The sequence below is a fragment of the Ahaetulla prasina genome, chromosome 7, assembly GCF_028640845.1.
Source record: "Ahaetulla prasina isolate Xishuangbanna chromosome 7, ASM2864084v1, whole genome shotgun sequence".
Classification (NCBI taxonomy): domain Eukaryota; kingdom Metazoa; phylum Chordata; class Lepidosauria; order Squamata; family Colubridae; genus Ahaetulla; species Ahaetulla prasina.
The window spans coordinates 12,733,348-12,757,030 of NC_080545.1; the positions used below are offsets into that span (position 1 = coordinate 12,733,348).

General features: G+C 43.2%; 1 protein-coding gene across 1 annotated transcript in view; it reads left to right on the forward strand.

The window, feature by feature from the left end:
- Positions 1-23,683, forward strand: part of LOC131202007 (potassium voltage-gated channel subfamily KQT member 1-like) — a 144,999-nt gene that overhangs the window by 16,768 nt on the left and 104,548 nt on the right. Inside the window, exons 5-12 of the mRNA XM_058190509.1 lie at positions 2,206-2,302; positions 3,436-3,576; positions 5,471-5,581; positions 8,573-8,668; positions 8,939-9,064; positions 10,373-10,562; positions 15,325-15,351; positions 21,997-22,111. Of these exons, the coding sequence (XP_058046492.1) occupies positions 2,206-2,302; positions 3,436-3,576; positions 5,471-5,581; positions 8,573-8,668; positions 8,939-9,064; positions 10,373-10,562; positions 15,325-15,351; positions 21,997-22,111 (903 nt within the window). The remainder of the gene's footprint in view (positions 1-2,205; positions 2,303-3,435; positions 3,577-5,470; positions 5,582-8,572; positions 8,669-8,938; positions 9,065-10,372; positions 10,563-15,324; positions 15,352-21,996; positions 22,112-23,683) is intronic.

Consider the following 23,683-nt stretch of genomic DNA (forward strand, 5'->3'; position numbering starts at 1 on the left):
CTTTCTGCGCCAACTCAGTAAGCTCAAACTGCCCAAGGAGCTGCTGATCCAATTCTACAGAGGAATTATTGAGTCTGTCATTTGCACCTCTATAACTGTCTGGTTCGGTTCTGCAACCCAACAAGAAAAACACAGACTTCAGAGGATAATTAGAACTGCAGAAAAAATAATTGCTACCAACCTGCCTTCCATTGAGGACCTGTATACTGCACGAATCAAGAAGAGGGCCGTGAAAATATTTGCAGATCCCTCGCATCCTGGACATAAACTGTTTCAACTCCTACCCTCAAAACGACGCTATAGAGCACTGCACACCAGAACAACTAGACACAAGAACAGTTTTTTCCCGAAGGCCATCACTCTGCTAAACAAATAATTCCCTCAACACTGTCAGACTATTTACTGAATCTGCACTACTATTAATCTTCTCATAGTTCCCATCACCAATCTCTTTCCACTTATGACTGTATGACTATAACTTGTTGCTGGCAATCCTTATGATTTATATTGATATATTGACCATCAATTGTGTTGTAAATGTTGTACCTTGATGAACGTATCTTTTCTTTTATGTACACTGAGAGCATATGCACCAAGACAAATTCCTTGTGTGTCCAATCACACTTGGCCAATAAAATTCTATTCTATATAAGAATCTGCTTCCCCATTTGTAACCTTCTCCAGCCAGCTCCCCACAAGCAAAGTCAGCGGGGGAAACCAGATTTGCTTAGTGACCGCATGATTTGCTTAACAACTGCAGTGATTCACGTAACAATCGTGGCAAAAAGATCGTAACGTGTATTGTTAAACCTTGCTTCACATCAGAAATTTTGGGCTCAGTTGTGATTGTAATTCAAGGACTGCCTGTAAAAGGCCATGAGTTCTAATCACAATGTAACGTGAAAATTGAGAATGAAAGATCAAAATCAAAACAAGTCTACAAAGAAAGAGGAAAAGAGGGTCAAGAGGAAATGAAAATGTGCAGAGAAGAGCAGCCAAGATGATTAGGGGATTGGACGCTAAATCATATTAAGAACGGTTGCGGGAAGTGGGCATGGCTAGTCTAGTGAAGAGAAGGACCAGGGGAGACATGACAATATTTGAGGGGCTGCCACAGAGAGGAGGAAGGGGGTCAAGCTATTTTCCAAAGCATCCGAAGGCCAGGCAAGGAACAAAGGATGGAAATCGAACAAGGAGTGATTCAATCTGGAAATAAGGAGAAATTTTCTGACAGTGAGAACAATCAGCCCATGGAACAGAAGTTGCCTTCAGAAGTTGTGAGAGCTTCATCACTGGAAGTTTCCAAGAAAAGGCTGGACTGCCATCTGTCAGAAATGGTGTAGGGTCTCCTGCTTGGGTGGGTGGGTGTGTTGGACTAAATGACCTACAAGGTCCCTTCCAACTCTGTTAAACCGATCTGATCTGAAGATCAATTATACTTGGATGGAGGTTGTGAGATGCTAAAAGGAATGACGTTTTGTACGAGGTTTATAGAACAAAAAGAACATAGGAGAAAGGATGGTTTGGAGAGAGTTGTGTAATTGCAGATTAGGCAAACTGGATTTAAATGTATTTCTTACTTGAGGTCTTAGTTTCTTTGGTTTACTATTCTTGACTGCTGTTCTGCACTTTGCAGAATACACCTCCCCCCCCGAAATGTGTGTACATAACGTAGGTATCAGCACAAGTCTTCTGCTAGGTATTCAAAATGGACAGGATTAATAGATGAGAGAGAGAGAGAGAGAGAGAGAGAGAGAGAGAGAGAGAGAGAGAGAGAGAGAGAGGCAGGTAGGTACGTAGATAGGTAGGTAGGTAGATAGACAGATAGATAGATGATAGATAGATAGATAGATAGATAGATAGATAGATAGATAGATAGATAGATAGATAGACAGACAGACAGACAGACAGACAGACAAACAGACAGATGTTAGATAGATAGAGGTAGAGGTATGTATGGTGCAGGTATATTTTATGCATGTATATTACATGTGCTATGTATGTGTTTGGGTAGAAATACACTTTCTTTTGAAGAGCTGGCATGAGAATTTCATTTTCATTAACATGGGCCAGTGTGTGCTCACAGAAAAAAAAATGACAATAAAAGTTATCTTAAATGCCAGCCTCCCCATCACTCTTAATTCCAGACCTTGACACTAGTCTTGATCTTCACTCTACATTTTTTCTTCCAATGTTTCTTTTAAGGGGAATCCGGTTTCTGCAGATCCTTCGCATGCTTCATGTAGACCGACAAGGTGGGACTTGGAGACTCTTGGGGTCTGTGGTATTCATACATCGTCAGGTACCGTGTCAAACATGATTGGATATAATGAAAGAAAACAATAGGACAGGAACGGTGTTTTTTTAAAATTTAATTTAATTTGCATTTATATCCCGCCCTTCTCCGAAGACTCAGGGTGGCTTACACTATGTCAAGCAATAGTCTTCATCCTTTTGTATATTATATACAAAGTCAAACCGCTTAGAGAGGGCTGTAAAGCCCTGTGAAGCGGTATATAAGTCTAAGTGCTATTGCTATTGCTATAGATATATATATATAAAATATATAAATTGTAAGAGCCATGGTGGCAGAGTGGTTAGAATGCAGCATTGCAGGCTGACTCTGTCCACTGCCAGGCATTCGATCCTGATGGAGCTCATGCTTGACTCAGATTTCCATCCTTCCAACGTGAGTAAAATGAGGAGCCTGTTGTGTCCTCCTCGCCTCCATCCGAATGATGGCTTAATTAGCCGGCTCTTATCAGCTCTGGCAGCAAAAAAATCAGTGTCTGCCAAGAGCCCTCGATAGCTGCCAAGACGCTGGTGAGTCACAACCTTCAGCTCTAGTCAATCCATGGATTTGCCTGATACAAAGAGACACACCAGCTCTTGCTGCCTTTTATATCCTGTGGGGTGTGGCTCCATGACTCAGCACTTCCTAGGCCTGCCCCTCTCCTGTTTCTGTCGTTCCCTTCTCTTCTGCCTACGAAACCTGGGATTGAGCCAAGCCTGATTGCTGTCAGCTGGGTCTGCAGGCGTGGCCTGGGGGGTGGGGAAGAGTCAGGAGAAGGAGGCCTCGTTATCTCTTTCACTTGGCCTGCTTCTGGCTCCTGGAGCTGATCCAGGGAGGCCAGTGCTTCCGAGGTAAGTCCTGACGGCCCTTTCCCCTCACTGTCCAAATCACTTTCTGGCAGCAGACCTGGCTCTGAGTCACTTTCTGGCAGCAGGCCCGGTTCCAAGGCACTTTCAGGCATGGGGCCAGGTTCGGAGGCGGGAGCCACAACAGAACCAGATTGTTGAGGGCAGTAGGCTGACTCTATAAAACCGCTTAGAGAGGGCTGTGAAGCCATGTGAAGCGGTATGTAAGTCTAAGTGCTATTGCTATTATGTCCAAGCTTGCAAGCTCTTAAGAAATTCATTGTTGTTTCGCCTTAGGAACTCATCACTACCCTATACATTGGATTCTTGGGCCTAATCTTCTCCTCCTATTTTGTCTACCTTGCTGAGAAAGACGCCGTGGATGAAGAGGGACAAACTGGGTTCTCCAGCTATGCTGATGCTCTCTGGTGGGGAGTGGTAAGTCTTGTTCTCTGGATATCATAGGAAGATACATAGTATTTGCATCAGAGCCTCAAAGGAGAGGTGGCAGCTGTGCGGTCCCTGGAAACTTGATTAAAGAGGGAGATTTTATAGAAACGAGAGCCAGTTTAATTTAGTGGTTAAGTAATCAGGTTAATAGGGATGTGGTGGCTCAGTGGTTAAGACTCTGAGCTTGTCGATCAAAAGTTCAACAGTTCAATGGTTCGAATCCCTAGTGCCGCGTAACAGGGTGAGCTCCCGTTACTTGTCCCAGCTTCTGCCAACCTAGCAGTTCGAAAGCAGGTAAAAATGCAAGTAGAAAAATAGGGACCACCTTTGATGGGAAGGGAACAGCATTCCATGCGCCTTTGGCGTTGAGTCATGCTGGCCACATGACCATGGAGATGTCTTCGGATAGCGCTGGCTCTTCAGCTTTGAAACGGAGATGAGCACTGCCCCCTAGTGTCGGGAACAACTAGCACATATGTGCGACGGGAACCTTTACTGTTATCTTTAATCAGGTTAAATAATCAAACCGGTCAGTCCTAGAGGAGATCAACCCTGACTGCTCTTTAGAAGGCCAGATCCTGAATGTGAAACTCAAATACTTTGGCCATGTAATGAGAAGGAAGGACTCACTGGAGAAGAGCCTAATTCTGGGAATGATAGAGGGTAAAAGAAGAAGTTCTATACTTAGATTTGAAAACTTTGCAATAAGAATTTATTCCATTACATAAGGATGATTCAGTCTAATGAGATTAACAGGGAAAACAGAATGATCACTGCTGTTGTTAATTATAACTAAAAATAAGTTCCATCTTCAGAAACTATGCGAGTTTCTTAAGAGCACTTATGTGCCTGCGATTGGAAAAGGATGAATATACAAGTCTTTAACTCATTCTTTATAATCACCACTCATGGGTCTGGCAAATATAAATTACAATTGATTTATGGCCAATTTCTATTGTTATTCTGATTTTTTGAGCGAGTCAGCTCTCATGGCATGACCAAAGACTGACAGCCTCTGTTTGCAATCTTGGCTTCAAGTGATATTTTTGGTGAGGCTGAGTCTAAGACTTCTTTGTTTGTTATTTTTACGGTCCATGGGATGCGTAATAGTCTCCTCCAGGACCATAATACAAAGGCATCCACCCTTCTCCTATCTTCCTTTTTTCAGACTCCAAGTTTGGGAGCCATAAGTAACCATTGGAGACTAAATCCTAATAGCAATAGCAATAGCACTTAGACTTATATACCGCTTCACAGTGCTTTACAGCCCTCTCTAAGCAGTTTACAGAATCAGCCTTTTGCCCCCAACCATCTGGTCCTCGTTTTACCCACCTCGGAAGGATGGAAGGCAGAGGTGGGATTCAAATAATTTAACAACTGGTTCTCTACCCTAATGACCGGCTGGGTGGGCGTGGCCATGGTGGGCATGTCACAGGCAGATCTCGGCCTCCTGCACCCCCCTGGGAGCAAAAATGAGATGTGGGGGGGATGCGCCACTCCCCATGTCCCATTTTGGGCCTAGTAGGACTCCCTGCAGCCTCCTGGGAGCAAAAATGGGGCACTTGGGGACTCTTGGAAGGGGTGGGGTGTGGAGGGGAAGGGCCAGCCAGCAATTTAACTACCGGTTCGCCCAAACTGGCCCGAACTGACTGAATCCCACCACTGACATTGGAAGGCTGAGTCAACCTTGAGCCTGGTGAGATTCAAACTGCCAAATTGCAGGCAAAGCCGCCAACAGAAGTAACCTGCTGTCCTGCATTCTAACCACTGTGCCACCCTGGTTAATGCGTATCTATCTATCTATCTATCTATCTATCTATCTATCTATCTATCTATCTATCTATTCCAGGCAAATGATACCCTTTCTTCTCTCTTTGCGTAGGTGACGGTGACAACGATTGGCTACGGGGATAAAGTGCCACAGACATGGATCGGCAAGACAATCGCCTCCTGTTTCTCTGTGTTTGCAATCTCATTCTTTGCTCTGCCTGCAGTGAGTATATGAGTATTAAGTATGAGCCAAGCAGCGTGCTGCAGCTGCCAAAAAAGCCAATGCAGTCCTAGGTTGCATCATCAGAGAGATAGTTTTAAGATCACATGACGTGACATTGCTGCTTTGTATTTCACTGGTGAGACCACACTTGGAGTACTGCATCCAGTTTTGGTCACCACGATACAAAAAAAGATGCTGAGAACCTAGAAGGAGTCCAGAGATGAGCAACGTAGGTGATAAAATAAGTAAAAAAAAATTTGGGTCTTTCACTGTGAGTTGTATTGTGTTGGGGGGGGGTGCACGAAGGGAGGCTCAGCCAATCTCATTGTACATATGTTGTACTCTGACAATAAGGGATTGAATTGAATTGTATTTCCCGTTTGGCATTGCAATTAAATGTGCCGGTACTGTAACTTTATAAAGCTAAAATACAGTATATAGTGGGACACAATAGAGAATGCAGTACTAAATGTCATCAGTACTCATCCAGGACACCTAAAAAGATAGCTGTCTTTGGCAAACTGTCAGTAATGTAACCGAGGATATTGTACATTGCAATTAAATGTGCGTTATTTTCCTGAATGAAAAATAACTCTACAACAACATAGTACAATTGACTTGCGGGGCCGGCGCGACATGCATTAAGTTCACATAGTGCAATAGGACTGAGTGTTTGTTAGCAGGATTCACTGGGCTAGGGATTTTCTTTTTATCTTTCACTGTGAGTTTTTTAATTGTTTTTATATTGTATTTATGTGTTTATGTGTTTTTAAGTGCCTGTAAACCGCCCTGAGTCCTTCGGGAGATAGGGCGGTATATAAATACGATCAAATAAAATAAATAAATAAATAATATTGTGGTGTGTGTGTGTGTGTGTGTGTGTGTGTGTGTGTGTGTGTGAACAAAGGAAGACTCAGCCAAGCTCATTGTACACATGTTTTACTCTGACAATAAAGGTTTGAATTGAATTGAATTGAATTGAATTGAATTGAATAACTAAACCCTACAATTGTTGTGGTCTGTCAGCAGCCTGCGGAGCTGGCAATGGAGTTGGATAGCGATGAGGCTGAGGTGCCTCCACAGCCTGACAGTAGTGAGGCAGAGGAACAGGAGGAGCCTGTTCCTAATGCACGCATGAGAAGAGCTGCCAGAAGGCAAGAGCAGCTCAAGCAGAGAGGACGACTCGGGAGTAGGGCCAAGAGATCATTGGCCCCTCCCGTAAGGCTTAAAACAGACCAGCAACGGCGTTTGGGCTTTGCCAGAAAACAACATTGGTAGCTGCATCTTCTGCTTCACCTACGTCTTGCATTATTTTTTTGACTTCCGAACGTTTGCCAAGAAAGGCCTTTGGCAGTTTGCCTAATTGGACCACGGTTTGAGATAGGATTGAGGAATTTGTGTTGGGAGGAATTTGCTTTAATTTAGTTGAACTACGTTGAGAATGAAGTAATTCTCAGCTGTTCGAATAAAGTTTGTTTTTTCACGGACTGAGTTTCCTACTACCTACTTGGGCCTGGGTCCCAACAGCAATGAACAATTGAGGGAACTAGGTATGTCTAGTCCAATGAATTAAGGGAGTTGGGGGTACATGGTATCAGTTTTCCAGTTTTAAGGGGCTGTCACAGAGAAGACGGGGTTGTTGACCTATTCTCCAAAGCAATGGTCACCAACCAGTGGTCCGTGGACCACTGGTGGTCTGCGAGAAAATTTTGGTGGTCCGCAAAAAAATTATTTGCATTTTTTATTTTAAATAAAACTAAATACTATTTATCGTTTTAAAAAATTCATATTAGCGGTCCTCGGGATTTAAAATGATGAATTTAGTGGTCCCTAAGGTCCGAAAGATTGGTGACCCCTGCTCCAAAGCATCTGAGGGCAAGAAAAGAAGTAATGGATGGAAGGTTATCAAAGAGAGATCCAACCTGGAGCTAAGGATAAAATTTCCTGACAGTGATAATAATTAATCTGGGCCTCTGGTGGCTCAGACTGCTAAGACAGTCTGTTATTAACACAGCTGCTTGCAATTACTGCAAGTTCAAGCCCCACCAGACCCAAGGTTGACTCAGCCTTCCATCCTTCACAAGGTAGGTAAAATGAGGACCCAGATTGTTGGGGGCAATAAGTTGACTTTGTATATAATATACAAATGGATGACGACTATTGCTTAACATAGTGTAAGCCACCCTGAGTCTTCGGAGAAGGGCGGGATATAAATGCAAATTAAAAAAAAATAATAATCAGTGGAATGGTTTGCCCCAGGAAGTTTTGGGCGTTCCATTATTGGGGGTTTTAAAAAAAGAGATTGGATAGCTATTTGCCCAGAATGGTATCAGGTCTCCTGGATGAGCAGTGGACTGGGACTAGAAGATCTCCAAGGTCCTTTCCAACTCTATTGTTCTATTTTCTATGAGTCAAAATATGATGCAACAAAGCAACCCTTCTGATTTTGAAGATTGTTCCTCTGCCTAAAGTATCGGCTTATGCAAGATGATTTAGACCAGGGATGGTGGCCTCAAACATTCAAACAAAAGCTCTGTCCCCTTTTTATGTACTTCAAATGAAGACTTGTTCATTTCTTTATTTATACTATTTGCTAGTTGCAAGGCTACAAAGCATCTGAAGGCAATGTGCAACAATGTTTTAAAACACTGGAGTAAACCAGGAGTGGTATTCGCTTGCCTTCGCTACCGGTTTGCAAATGTGAGTGCGTGCGCGTGAGCACTCACTTCGCTCGCCCACGCCACCTCTGTGCATGCACAGAGTCTTCCGCGCATGCGCAAAGCATCAAAAACGGGAGATGATGATATCCGGGTGGGTGGGCGGAGCCTCCCGCAACCGCTGCTATCGGTTCGTTCGAACCGGGTAAAACTGGCTGAATACCACCACTGGAGTTAACTAAGCAAAAAGTAACCGATAATGATAAAGGAACAAAAGAAGACCGTGTCATGATTAAAGATTTTTTTTAAAAAAATAGTTTCCTTTGGTTTTCAGGGGATTCTGGGATCAGGATTCGCCCTTAAAGTCCAACAGAAACAGCGCCAGAAACATTTCAACCGGCAGATTCCTGCAGCGGCATCTCTAATTCAGGTAAATACTGAACCGTAATTACAAATTGGAAAAATGAACCGAACTGATAAGAAGGAAATGACAGAGAAAGAAGTTGAGCTGAAGTGGTCATTTCCATCTGTGGCCGTTGAGGGACGGGAGGAGGCGGGGGGGGGGGGGAGAGAGAAGAAGGTTCCGGAGAAACTGTAGCACTCTCGTGTTGGAAAATTAAAATAAAGAAGTGAAAATAAAAAATAAATCAACCGCCGTCTTCGCTATGAGATAGCCAACACCTATTTTTACACCCTGTAGACTTTATGGAGGAGCTACGCAGCAGAGAAACCTCAGGGCTGCCTGGCCACCTGGAAGATCTATATTACCCCAACTCAGAACTCAAAGAAAACAACAGCACCGCCCAGCCCAAATCTCCGAAAACAGGTCAGACGGAGTTTTTCCACCCCTCCCCCCCCTTAGTTATTTACATTTATAAAGCATTTTTCCTCAGGCCAGAAACCCCCAATGTTTTATCCTCACAATTGTATCTAGGACAAAACATCTGTAGAGATTCTCAGTCATCCAGGTCATGTTTGTCCCAAAGGTGCTTTTTTCAGGAGGCAACTGGATTTTCTTCTTGTTTTTTTCTTCGAAGACGTTTCGCTTCTCATCCAAGAAGCTTCTTCAAATCTGAACTGAATGGTGGGGAATGGAAGGATTTATATTCCTTGCAGGCAGCCGGTGTTCTGCATCCTTTTAGAGGGTTGTTTAGAGGGATTTAGAGGTTTAATTGTGTCCTCAGGGTCACCTGAGTAGTGCTAATTTTCGTATACAGGTTCATGTACAGAAATGGCCAAAATTGTGGAAACCTTTCGGGAAAAGTGTATTTTCTAAAACTAACTAATAACACCACTTTTTGGGGGAGAGTAGTACCATAAAATTATATATCAATGGAAAGATCATTTAATCAAGAATGTAATGCAGTAACTCTTATGAAGGATTTGCTATTAGAATAGCAGTGACAGTTTAAAGAAGAAAAGTGAAACACGTAGAAAAAACGAGATATACAAAAATTATCACCATAGAAAAAAATGAGATATACAAAAACGATCACCATGTCAGTGAATACTTAGTTGGGTAACCCTTAGCATGAATTACGGCCTTACAAAGTCTTCCCATGGAGTGAACCAAGTCTTTTAGTTCTGCAGCTGTTATAATGTGAAACCAAGATTGAATGATGGCTTCTATTAACTGGGTTTTATTGCTGGGTCGCTTCTGACTAACAAGTTTCTTTAGTCGGCTCCATAGATTTTCAATTGGATGAAGATCTGGGCTATTCCCAGGCCATTCCAGCAGTGGAATGGGATTATGTTGAAACTTCAAAAAAAGAAGTGGTGTCATTAGCCATCAAACCTGAAAAATACACTTTTCCCAAAAGTTTTCCACAATTTTGGCCACTGCTGTAGTCTGCAATTATTATTTTTTTAATTACAACAGATTTAGGTATTAACTTTTGACTATCTAATGCAGGGATGTCAAACGCGCAGCCCACAGACCAGACGCATCACACGCTGGCCACGCCCACCCCGCATTTTAGCGAAGGGAAAAGAAGTCGTGATACGTCACATGACAACAACGTGATGCTGCGAGTTTGACACCCCTGAATTAGTGTAACATTTTCAAAAGTCTGTAAGCATGATTTTCTCCTGTATATGGAGGATCATAAAATTTGAGCGTTCTGTTTTGTTTCAGAGTAAAAGATATAAAAGGAAAGGGAAACCCGGGCGGGATAATGGTTTGACATCTATAAATCCAGGAGACACAGCATTATCCATTCCTCAGATTACTTACGACTTCATTGATGATCAAGAAGACAAGAAAGAATTGAATTTCTACCTCGATGAACCTGCAGGTAAACTATTGACTGTCTCTTTTGGGCTTGGTACTTTTTGGGTTAGTACATCCTAGATTCCGAAGAGACACAACTGCTTTAATGAGCTGGAGACTCAATACTTCCAGAACTATCCTGACATCTGGATGTGTTGTGTTCAACAAAAGAAGGAGCCCTTCAATGACACCATCAGGGTCGTCATTTTAATTATTTGGACCATATTTTATGGACAACCCTGGGTGTACCGTACTCTTGCATGCGTCAAAGTGTTTTCCTAATTGAATTGCAAGCATGTCACAGTTCATGTGAGCTTTTAAGTCTACCAAAAGGTATTTCATTTTCTTTGTGTACAACAGGAGTAGTCAACCTGGTCCCTACCGCCCACTAGTGGGCGTTCCAGCTTTCATGGTGGGTGGTAGGGGTTTTGTCCGATACTGAAGCACTTTTATTTTTAAAAAAATTTAATTGACTTTTAAAAAAATTTTCATAGCATTATTTAAAAACATTTTCATTAAGTTTTCATAAAATTCACTGTGACAATGATATGCTTTAACTTGCTGTAACTCTGCTTTATAAATTTTATAAAGTAAAGTTACTTCCCTACTTTATAAATCACCATTACTGTGGAACCGGTGGGCGGTTAGAAAATTTTACTACTAACAGAGATACAAAAGTGGGCGGTAGGTATAAAAAGGTTGACTACCCCTGGTGTACACTGTTCTTTTAAAACCTGAGCAAGTCAGCTACTTAGGATCTTTAGTAGCCCACAACATAAAAAAAGAAAATTGAAATATTCTTATAGTTTCATTGACAAGGTGGTGGGGGCGGGTTGGGATAACAGATTTGAGCTTTGTGGAATTCCTTACACAGTCATTTTATAGTTTGTGGAATAGCCCTTATTTCCAACTGAAATGAAACTGAGATTCCCTGCGGGATTTCACTATGGAGTCAAGCTTTGTGAAATTGTATCCGGATAATTTAACATCTTAGGATGGAGTTAAGCAGTTTTCCTTCATTCCAGGGGTGAAATCCAGCAGGTTCTGACAGGTTCTGGAGAACCGGTAGCGGAAATTTTGAGCCGTTTGGGGAACCGGCAAATACCACCTCTGACTGGCTCCAGAGTAGGGTGGGAATGGGGATTTTGCAGTATTCTTCCCCTGGAGTGAGGTGGGAATGGGGATTTTGCAGTATCCTTCCCCTGCCACGCCACCAAGCCACGCCATGCCCATCAAGCGCATGAAACAGAAACGGTATTTTAAAAAAAAATTGAATTTCACCACTGCTTCATTCCCCTGATTCGTAGATTTAGATACAACAGGAAAAAAGAAAAGTGAAAAACAATTCTGAAATTTATCAGTTTATGTTAGAATCCTTGATGGTCTCTGAGCTTGGTTATTTGCTTGCAGAAATTTCATCACCCTACTAGGTAACATCATCAGTGCTAGTGAGTGTGTGGTTTACTCCCTATTTATATAGCATGGTTTGCCCTGTCGGTGTTGGTGAGAGTAGCTTTTTGTTTTCTCTTTTGAATAGCATACAAATGTGGTTTATCTCTGTCTATTGATGGCGGATTTGTCGGAATGCCAAGCTTCTAGGAATTCCCTAGTGTGCTTGGATCTAGCTTGGCCTAGGATGTTCCCAGTTTCCCAGTTGAAAAGATACCCCAGTTTGTCCATGTTTGGTGGGATTAAAGAGTTTGTATATGTTGTGCCTCGTCCGCTTTCCCCGCAGCCGGGGCCTTCTTATCTGCTTCCGAATGCTGAGGAATGTCCTAGCATGCCTCCCGGCCCCAGCCCTGGCTCCATGCCCAGACAGGCTGAGGAGGAAGAAGCGCCTCCAGTCCCCAGCCCTGGCTCCATGCCCAGGCAAACGGAGCAACTAGACCCCTCCCCCTCCCCCACAGCATGTGAGCCTGAAGGTCAATTACCAACAGCTGCAGACTGGAGTGACTCTTGCTTCAGGAGAATTGATAAGCGGCGTCAACAGAAAGAAGGGAGGGGCAGGCCGGGATAAGTGCTGAGTCATGGAGCCACACCCCATGGCCTATATAAAGGATCTGCTTTCTGGCATTCTCTGAGTCAGGCAAAGTCTACCTTATCTTGCTGAAATCACTTTCTGGTCTCCTGCCTGCCTTGTGAACTTTGCTAGGACTTTGGCAGAGCTGCAGAGGCACACCTGATTCGGATTTCCCTGACCCGGCCGTCAGCGGAGGAGTGGGACACGACAGTATAGTGTGTTCTAACTGCTACTTGATGTTTCTGAATGTGCTCTGCTTGTCTTCTGTCTGTCTATTGTACATAGTGGCTGTAATAGTCATAGAATCATAGGGCTGGAAGCAGGGGTGAAATCTACTTACTTTCCTTACCAGTCCGAAGTGCGTGTGTGTGCATCACATGCACGCATAGACTTTCTGTGCATGCGCAGAAGGTAAAAAAACACACTACTTCCTAGTTAAAACCGGGAAGTAATGACACCCGTGTGGGTGGACAGAGCTTCCCTCAGCCAACGTTACCAGATCACTGAACTACCGGCAAAGATTGCTACCAAATCAATCGCGTGATCCAGTCCGATCCAGGAGCATTTCACCCCTGTCTGGAAGGGTCCTCAGAGGTCCTTTAGTCCAACCTCCTGTGCAAGGCAGGAGTTCTTAATTCCATCCCAGACAAATTGCTGTTCAATGTTTTCTTGAAAACCTCCAGCGATGGAGCACCACAACTCTGGGAGCCGAGCTGTTTCATTGACTAATTGTTCTCATCATCCGGACATTTTCCCTTAGTTCCAGACTGGTTCCCCCTGTTGTGGTCCATCAGCAGCCTACAGAGCTGGCAATGGAGTTGGACAGTGAAGAGGCTGAGGTGAGGCTAGGGCCACTGGGAAGTGAGGTGCAGACTCCAGAGCCTCCAGAGACTGATAGTAGTGAGGCAGAGGAACAGGAGGAGCCTGTTCCTAATGCACGCATGAGAAGAGCTGCCAGAAGGCAAGAGCAGCTCAAGCAGAGAGGACAACTCGGGAGTAGGGCCAAGAGATGATTGCCCTCTCCCATAAAGCTTAAAATAGACCAGCAACGGTGTTTCAGCTTTGCCGGAAAACAATGTTGTAGCTGCATCTTCTGCTTCGTCCTCTGCTTCGTGTATGCCTGGATGTTTGCCAGGAAGGGCCTTTGGCTGTTTGCCTAATTGGGCTAAGGTTTGTGAGATAACTGAGGAATTTGTTTTGGGAGGCATTTGTTTTACTTTGAATTGAACGAGGCTGTGAATGAAGTAATTCCCAGCTGTTTGAATAAAGTTTGTTTTTCCACGGACTAAGCTTATCACTACCTACTTGGGCCTGGGTCACAACACCTCCTGTGTCTACTTACTTTCCATCCATTGCTTCTTATCCTGCCCTCAGGTGCTTTGCAGAATAAACCAATCCCTCTTTTCTGTGACAGGCCTTCAAGTGTTGGTAGATGGCTACCATGTCACCTCTAAGCCTTCTCTTTGCTAGGATAAATGTACCTAGTTCCCTTAGATGTTCATCGTATGGTTTAGCCTCCAGATCCCTTATCATCTTTTTGCTCTTCTCCGCACTCTTTCTAGGACCTCAGTATTTTTTGGGGGGTACCAAGGTGACCAGAACTGAACGGAGTAATCCAAGTGTGGCTTTACTAGTCAGGTGTGAAAGACGAGGTCCACATGTAAAGGTTCAATTAAAGTGACTTAACTGATATAGCTTAAACTTAGGAATCTTCTCAAGTAATGGCCAGCAGGTGCTTAGAGTTAGAAAGGTCAACAGTACTCAATAAGAGTTGGACTTAGTTTGGTTATGTTACGCAGGGAATCTAGGCTGATCCCTTTTTGTGTGAGATGAAACAATCAGTGATATTGTTCTGTCTCCTTCCCCACTTCAGACCCACGAACTGGCCTTCAGCCAGTGGATTCACAGCTCTTATCAGTCCTGACAGAGAAATCTCGGCTGCCTGCCAAAGTTCAAACAAATGACTCATGTAGCAAGATTTTAAGCTCTTTTTGAAACAGTTCAGCTAAACTTTTGCTTCCCATGGAGTGAGAGCAGTCCCAAAGCTCCTTATATATCCTGTGGGGTGGAGCTCCTGCCCCACCCTTCCTTTTGATGATGCCGCCTCTTTAATCTTCTGAAGCGCGGGTCAAGCCAAGCTTGATTATTATTATCAGCTGGGTCTGAAGGCGTAGCCTGGGGAAGGGAGGAATCAGGGGATGACGGCCTCATTACGTCCTCCGACTGGTCTGGTTCTGGCTCCTGGAGCCGAGCCAAAGGAATCGGTGCTCCCGAGGTAAGCCTTACCGGCCCTTCCCCCTCAGAGTCACTTTTGGGCATGGGGCCAGGTTCAGGGGCTGGAGTCAGAACACATTCCTTGGAAAACCTTCCAAACTTAGATCGTGCATAATTTACATTTACCAAAGAAGGTAGCAAACCGACGTGCAGTCCTTTAATATTAATCCAGACAGAAAAGTGGGTAGTGGAATTGGAGACTGTGACTCATCTATAATGGGCTGGTTGTGGCAGATTCTACAACATAGGAGAGAGAGGGAGCGATAGAGAGAGAGAGAGAGAGAGAGCGCTAGTGCAAAAAGTGGAACTTGTGAAAATTTTGAACTTTTCTGATGAAAGCTTTATTTTTTTCTTCCCCAAGTGAAGGACACTTTGAAAGTTCTCACGCAGATTGCTCCCCATGTCGTAGTTGGGGTTGTTTGTAGAACAATGGGATAATCTTCCCACTTAGGATCAATTTAGAAACCGCTAAGAACTATGAGGGCCTCCTTTTGAACACGTTGCATCCTTCTTCCTCCATTAGGTCTTACACGGATGTTCAAGCAAACAGGTAGGTTGGAAAAAAACAAAACCCACCACTGTGAATATGCGAGTCATTTTAAACAAGCATATAAATCTCAGCGATGCAGACCTTCGCTTAATAAAAAATCTATATTTATCCATTGATAGAATGTACACTTTTTTCTTTCCTTTGTATTCAATACGTTAAGGCATCCGAACAATGAAAAATTAAGAATCTAAATCTGTTGTACTGAAATAATATATTAAAATGGATAAGATGGGGCAATAGATGGCTTAAATAGTTATATTTAATAATATGTTAGATGACTGAGTTAATTGCATATTGATACTTTATGGATATATCTTTTGTTTCTTCAAATGTCACTTATTTGATTACTATTCTGTATATTCTTTTCTGACTATATTAGCATATATTTTGATTATATTTAAACATACCATAACTTCTGGTTGTTATATTTCATTAATACAATTCTGTCTGCCTGCCTGCCTGCCTGCCTATCTATCTATCTGTCTGTCTATCTGTCTGTCTGTCTGTCTGCTGTCTGTCTATCATATAATAATCTATCTCTATCTGTCTGTCTATCTGTCTACCGTCCGTCATATATCATTCCTATCTTTTTTCCATCCATCCATCCATCCATCCATCCATCCATCCATCCATCCATCCAATCTTTTATCCATCCATGTCCGTCCATCTGTCCATCTGTCCATCTGTCCGTCTAATCTGTCTGTCTGTTTGTTTGTCTGTCTGTCTCTCTCACTCTCTCTCTCGTCTATCTTTATCTATCTGTCTGTCTATCATCCATCATCCATCCTTCCTATCTTTTTTCCATTCATCCATTCAATGATCCTTCCTATCTTTTTTCCATCCATCCATGTCTGTCTCTCTGTCTGTCTGTCCATCCAACCATCTTCTCTCTCTCTCTCTCTCTCTGTCTCTCTCTCTCTCTCCAGACAGAGATATAATAAGACAGTATGCTTGAATTTTGTGGATGGATATATGCTCTTCCATCAGACTTTCTTTATGTCTAGGCCTTAAGGCTTAAAGGCCTTAAGTATGAAATTGTGCCACCTCATGTCTACTTCCCTGGAAGGCGAACAAACGGGCCTTGCTTTACATGGGCCCTGCTTTAAATCACTGCATAGATAAACCAAAACCAACTTGTCTGCTGCTTTTTGTCTGCCATTTTACCGAATGTTTGGGCCCTGTATGAATTTTCCTTAGAGTGAATCTGTACTTCAGGTGTCTAGAAACTAGTCATTTTTTAAAAAAATAATAATAAGCAAAACGAAGTAAAATAAACAAGTTACATGATCATGATTTATCACTTGTTGCTTGTATGTACACTGAGAGCTTATGCACCGGAGACAAATTCCTTGTGTGTCCAATCACACTTGGCCAATAAAGAATTCTATTCTATTCTACAACGGCACTGAAAAAAGTGACTTATGACCGTTTTCCACACTTACAACCGTTGCAGCATTCCCATGGCCCCATGACCAAAATTTGGATACCTGGCAACCGGCTCATATTTATGACGGTTGCAGTGTCCCAGGGTCTTGTGAATCATTGTTTGTGGCCTTCCAACAAGCAAAGTCAATGAGGAAGCCAGATTCACTTAACAACCGTGTTACTCATTTAAGAACTACAGGAATTCACTTGTGACAAGGTTACATCTCATAACGGAGATTATGATAAAGGGACTACATGTTTAGTTTTGCATGTACTGACAGCAGTAAGGATTGTGTTTGCAAAATACTGGAAAAATGAGAATACCCCTCCCGATAAGGATGTAATTTGGAAGATGCTACCAGTGATGGCTAACCTTTTTGCCATTGCATGACAGGAGGGGGGCCTGGGGGGGTCACACATGTGTGTGCCCACATCCATAATTCTATGCACCCCGCACATTTGTGAGCGATCCCCCCTCCACCCGCTCTCCCTGCTCCTGGCACGTGATGGCCTGGTAGGCCTGTTTTTCTCTTTCACCTGGCTCCAGAGCCTTTCTAGGAGTCAGGGGAGGGAGGGGAGTCTGGGACCGTAAGTTGGCAAACGGGCCATTTTCGGCCTCCGGAGGACCTAAAGGGGGGTGGGGAAGGCCATTTTCGCCCTCCCCAGACTCCTAGAGAGGCCCTGGAGGCTGGGGAAAGCAAGAAATGGGCCTTCCAGTTCCACCGGAAATTGGCAAATGGGCCGTTTTCAGCTTCCAGAGGACCCCTGGGGGGATGGGGAAGGCCATTTTTGCCCTCCCCAGACTCCTAGAGAGGCTCTGGAGCCAGGTGAGAGAGAAAAACAAGTCTTCCCTCCCCCAAGGCTCTCCAGAGGCAGGAAACAGCCTGTTTCCCTACTTCTGGTGGGCCCAGAAGGCCCGGAAATCAGCTGGCCGACGCGCACATGTGCACCAGAGCTGAGCTCACATGCCCACTGATATGGCTACACATGCCACCTGTGGCACGCGTGCCATAGTTTCGCCGTCACAGTGTGTTGTGTCTTGCCCGCTCTCACAGCAGCCGGGGCCTTCTTCTCGCTCCTGAACACGGAGGAATGTATGCCTCCCGGCCCCAGTCCTGGCTCCATGCCCAGACAAGCTGAAGAGGAGGGGGCACCTCCCGGTCCCAGCCCTGGCTCCATGCCCAAGCAGGCTGCAGAGGAGGGAGCACCCCCCGGCCCCAGCCCTGGCTCCATGCCCAGGCAAACGGAGCAGCTAGACCCCTGCCCCTCCTCCACAGCATGTGAGCCTGAGGAAGGTTTATTTCCAACAGCTGCTGATTGGAGTGACCCTCGCATCAGAAGACTGGATAGGCGGAGGCAACAGAAGGAAGGGAGGGGCAGGCCTTAATGAGTGCTGAGTCATGGAGCCACACCCCATGGCCTATATAAAGGACCTGTTTTCTGGCATTCTCTGAGTCAGGCAAAGTCGAACTTATCTTGCTGAAGTCACTTTCTGGTCTCTTGCCTGCTCTGAGGACTTTGCTAGGACTTTGGGCAGAGCTGCAGAGGCAAGCCTGATTCGGATTTCCCTGACCCGGCCGTCAGCGGAGGAGTGGGACACGACACAGTGCTAGACTATGCTGAGATGGACAGACTGACTTTAAAAATAAAAGACAAAGAGGGCACAGGATATTACTTGATATGGAATAGATTTTATGAGTGGTTAGAGATAAGAGGTAAAAATTAGATGAAGAAAGATTATTGCATGAATTAAATATAAAGATACTTTATAACTATAAATATGCCAATATATTTAACAGATTTTTTTTTTATTTTTGTCACAACAGTATACACAAACATTGTCATAAATAAAACGACATATCTTGAAGAAAATATATATATACGTATATATAAGTAAAAAAATATGCATCAACTATATTAATTTGAAATAATGAAGGGAACAATAGGACAGGAATGGTAGTCACTTTTGTGCTCTTATGCACGCCCCTTATAGTCCTCTTAGGAATGGGATGAGGTCAATGAGATTTATAAATAAGCTAATAGAAAAAGAAATTTAGCCAAAACTATTCTGTTACGTTATTACCATTGTTACCAATAATATCTGTGTTAATGTTTTTTACTGTCTTTTCTTTGTTGTTCGTTTGTAAATGATATATACCCTGACAATACACTGTATTCAAAATGTTTACGAATAAAAAAAACCCACCTGTGACAAGAAAGATCATAAAATGGGGCCCAACTCACTTAACAACTGTCCCGCTTAGCAACGGAAATCTTGGGCTCAATTGTGGTCGTAAGTCAAGGACCACCTATATCAACAAAATGCATCTTGGCCCTTAAAGCTTCAGTTGATAAACTCTACCTTAGAACTGCCAGAAGAAAGAAGACTTACCTACAATTGGAGAATGGATTAGTAAAGTATCAAATTTAGCAGAAATGGCAAAAATTTCTGCCTACTTGAAAGACTGAACACAAGAAAAATATATTTTGGAATGGAGAAAGTGGATTGATTATATTCAAAATAAGTATCAGATTAAAAAATATCAATTAGTTTTTGAGTGAAGTTAGGAATTGCTATGTATTAGAGTTTAAGAAAGAAGGGAATTGATAGTGTGATGGTGTGATGGTGTGAAATGGAATATGTTTTATGTTATATTTTAGATTATGTTTGTTAGTTACAATACCCTGTATTCTGTTCTGGGAAGTCTCGGGGGGGAGGGGGGAAATGGGGGGGAAGGGGAAGATTATAAATTGATTGATTGCCATTGTACAGGAATAATGGTAGAATTAAACAAGTTGGAATGGTGTAAAGTCGGGACTGCTCAGTAACCACTCCCGAAGGGAAAGGGTAAGGAAAGAGGAGTAAAGAAGGAAGAAAGTAGGTAGGCAGGTAGGTAGGTAGGAAAGAAGGGAGGGAGAAGAAAGGATAGGAGGAGAAGAAGGAGGAGAAGATAGAGGGTTAGAAAGGATGGTAGTGAGAAGTGGGAAAGAGGTGGGGAAGTAGGAAAGCGAGGAGAAGGATGGTGGGGAAAGTTGAAGAAGGATGAGAAGGGTAGAAAGGATTAAGGGAGAGAGTGGCAGTCGAGCAGCCCTGATGGAGTATAATTTGAGTATAGGATCGATTGTTGGATAAGTGATTGTATTGTACACTGGTCAAATTGTGGGAATTATTATGGAAAATAAAAATTTGGTGGATTTTACAAAATGTTCTGAAAAGAAGATAAAGTTCCTGATGCAATTTTTCTTGTTGGGAATTATTACGGATTGTACAGTAATTGAGACTAAATTGATTTTAAATCTAATAACTGCAGCAAGATTACTAATAGGACAATATTGGAAGAAAAAGAAGTACCAACAATAGAAGAATGGATATTGAAAGTTGCCAATTTGGCTGAGATGGCGAAGATATCAGCCTTTTGAAAGACAATACGCAAGAAAGATACTTAAAGGAATGGAAAAATGGATTGACTATATTCAACGAGATATCAGACTAAGAGTTATCAGACTGTTTTGAATGATTATGATGTATTATTTTGATTGCTTTTGGGGAAGTTAGGAATTGCTATGTATTAGAGTTTAAGAAAGAAGGAATTGATAGTGTGATGGTGTGAAATGGAATATGTTTTATGTTATATTTTAGATTATGTTTGTTAGTTACAATACCCTGTATTCTGTTCTGGGAAGTCTCGGGGAGGGGTTGCGAAGGGAGGGGGGAGGAGGGGGGGAAAGGGGGAAAAAAAATTTTGTAAAACTTTTTGAATAAAAAAAAAAGAAATGTACCCTGAAAAAAAAATGTTTACGAATAAAAAAAACCCACCTGTGACAAGAAAGGTCATAAAATGGGGCCCAACTCACTTAACAACTGTCCCGCTTAGCAACGGAAATCTTGGGCTCAATCGTGGTCGTAAGTCAAGGACCACCTATATCAACAAAATGCATCTTGGCCCCTAAAGCTTCAGTTGATAAACTCTACCTTAGAACTGCCAGAAGGAAATCCTTCCCCTACCTGTTTGTTTGAACCGATTTTCAAACAAATGCCTTCAGTCACTGAGGACCGAGAATAGTGGGTGGGGGAAAAGCGACAGAAGAGGATAACTATAGCTCAAGGTTGAACTCTGGAGTCCTTGGTGCTCTGTGAGCCTAACATCATCAGTGTGAGGAAGTATGGGGATTGCTCCAGGGTTGGGCTTCAACAACTCTGCCCGGTTGCTGGGTGGGAATGGCCATGGTGGGTGTGACCTAGTCAACCTCCTGCACCACGGCAGGGGGGGGCGTTTTTGCCCTCCCCAGGCTCTGGAGGCTTAACTTGAGCCTCTGTGGGGGTGGGGTGAAAATGTCCTCCCCAGGCTCTGAAACGGGCCCATTTCCAGCCTTCCCGAACTTCCAGTAGGCCCATTTTTTGCCTTCTCCGAGCCTCCATGTGTATCCTGTACTTACTTGCATCCAAAACGGTCCACGTGGAGACTCCTGGGAGAGTCAGGATGGGGTGGGTGGGGACAGCCAGGAGTGGGATTTGGGGGTTCTCTGAACTGCACAGAATCTTAGCTAGAGGTTCTCCCGAACCCCTGCAAACCCCCAGCAGACCACCCTTGGATTGTTCCCATTTGCATACAGTAGCTTATTCATATAGAAAAGATGTTGAGACTCTAGAAAAGACTGTAGAGTTGAGACTCTAGAAAGGGTGCAGAGAAGAGCAACAAAGATGATTAGGGGACTGGAAGCTAAAACATATGAAGAACGGTTGCAGGAACTCGATATGTCTAGTTTAATGAAAAGAAGGACTAGGGGAGACATGATAGCAGTCTTCCAATATGTCAGGGTCTGCCACAAAGAAGAGGGAGTCAAACTATTCTCCAAAGCACCTGAGGGCAGGACAAGAAGCAATGGGTGGCAACTAACCAAAGAGAGAAGCAACTTAGAACTAAGGAGAAACTTCCTGACAGTTAGAACAATCAATAAGTGGAACAATTTGCCTCCAGAAGTTGTGAATGCTCCACCACTGGAAATTTTAAGGAAGACGTTGGATAGCAATTTGTCTGAAATGGTGTAGAGTTTCCTGCCTGGGCAGGGGGTTGGACTAGAAGGCCTCCAAGGTCCCTTCCAACTCTGTTATTATGTTATGTTATGTTATATACAGTAGAAAAGGACATGCTAAGGAAATTGGCTTCCCTAGCTAGATTAATGTACGTTCCATTTCCCATTTTCACCTTCTAAACTTAGTCAAGAAACATTTGGAAGCCAACAGCGGTGGGATGTCGAGAGCCAGCAGCTTCATGGAAGATGTGGACCTGACAGCTGAAGAGGCCCTTCTGCCTGCTGTAACAGATGTCTCACAGTAAGTCCAATTGTTATATTTTCCTCTTAGGATGGTTTAATCTGTCTCTGTGGATGTTTTTAATCTGAATGCATAGCTGGATGGCAAGCCTCGGGGGTCTATGTTGCTTGTGAGTAGCGAGTAGATGCCTTAGGTGGGCAACCTTTGCAAGAGGGAACACCTTTAGGATTTTGACAGCATGTCGTAGATGCGTTCACAACGTTGCTTGCACGGGAAGGAGAAATCTTTGCCCGTTCACTAAATAGCTGCCATGTTGGACAGAAAGCTAAACTCTCTGAGGCAATCTCATCTCTTGGTTCATCATCATCTTTTAATGGAGTCTGGACAACTGAATGGAGCTGAGTGTTTACTGACCGGATATCCTTCCTGTCACCTGACCTGGGGCGCTCACATTGCAGCACTGGTCAAAAGGGCCCAGCAGAGATTATACTACCTGAGACTTCTCAGGAAACAACAACTGAATGAAAAACTGCTGGTGACCTTATACCGCTGCACCATAGAGAGTATTTTAACTTACTGCACCTGTGTATAGTTTGCTAATTGCACGGGGCAGATAGGATAGCGCTCCAGAGGGTCAACATCATTGCCCAGAGGATCATTGGTTGCCCTCTCCTCTCCTTGGAAGAGCTTTATAGCTCCTGCTGCCTTAAGAAAGTTCAAAACATTCTTAAAGACCCATCTCATCCTAGGCACCCGTTGTTGTTGTTGTTGTTGTTGTTTTTTTGAACTATTACCATCTGGCAGACGGTACAGGTCAATAAAAGCAAGGACAAATAGGCTGAAAAACAGCTTCTATCCCAGAGCGGTAACTATACTGAATTCTACTATTACTAATGCAATATCGGGTTTTTAGTTCAATTGTATAGAATGTGAAGGCTGTGTGTTTGTGTTTTATTTTTACAGTTATAATGTACACTGAAGATGGCATTTAATTTCATTGTACGAGGTGCAATGACAATAAACTAAACTAAACTAAACTCTATCTAGGATCAAACTCACAGCCTCCTGATTGTGAGGCGAGAGCTCCACCTCTAGCCTACCACACCACTCAACCTCATCTCTTGGGTGATGGTCCGTAAATGTTCAGATGCAACAATCACATCACAAATGACCAGTGGGTCTCAGCAATCCCTTTTGTGATTCCCAGAAACATTCCAATAAATGAGTACAATGGTTAACCTCCTAGGTTTTATGGGAAGTGTTAATAGTTCTGCGTGCTTTTATGCTTTCTTCTAAATTACATTTGAGATTTAGAGTTTTAGTATCAGCTTATATGCAATATAATTTAGTTAAAGAATAGTAGGCTGGAAATGAACTAAATTCTGAGAATTGTACTAACTTATCACGGCTTCAGCTTGTGATTTCCAAAATATCTGCTTCAATTCCAAATACCTCCAGTTTCCTCCAGTTCACTGTACTGATCTGTTCTGCATTTTGGTCATTCAGCTAGGATTCACTGTACAATGTGAAGAATTATTGATTATTTGATAGAATCTCTGAACTTTTGATTGTCTGGATCATGGCAATCAGCATAATTAAAAATATTTACAAACCGTTTAATAAGTGATTGAT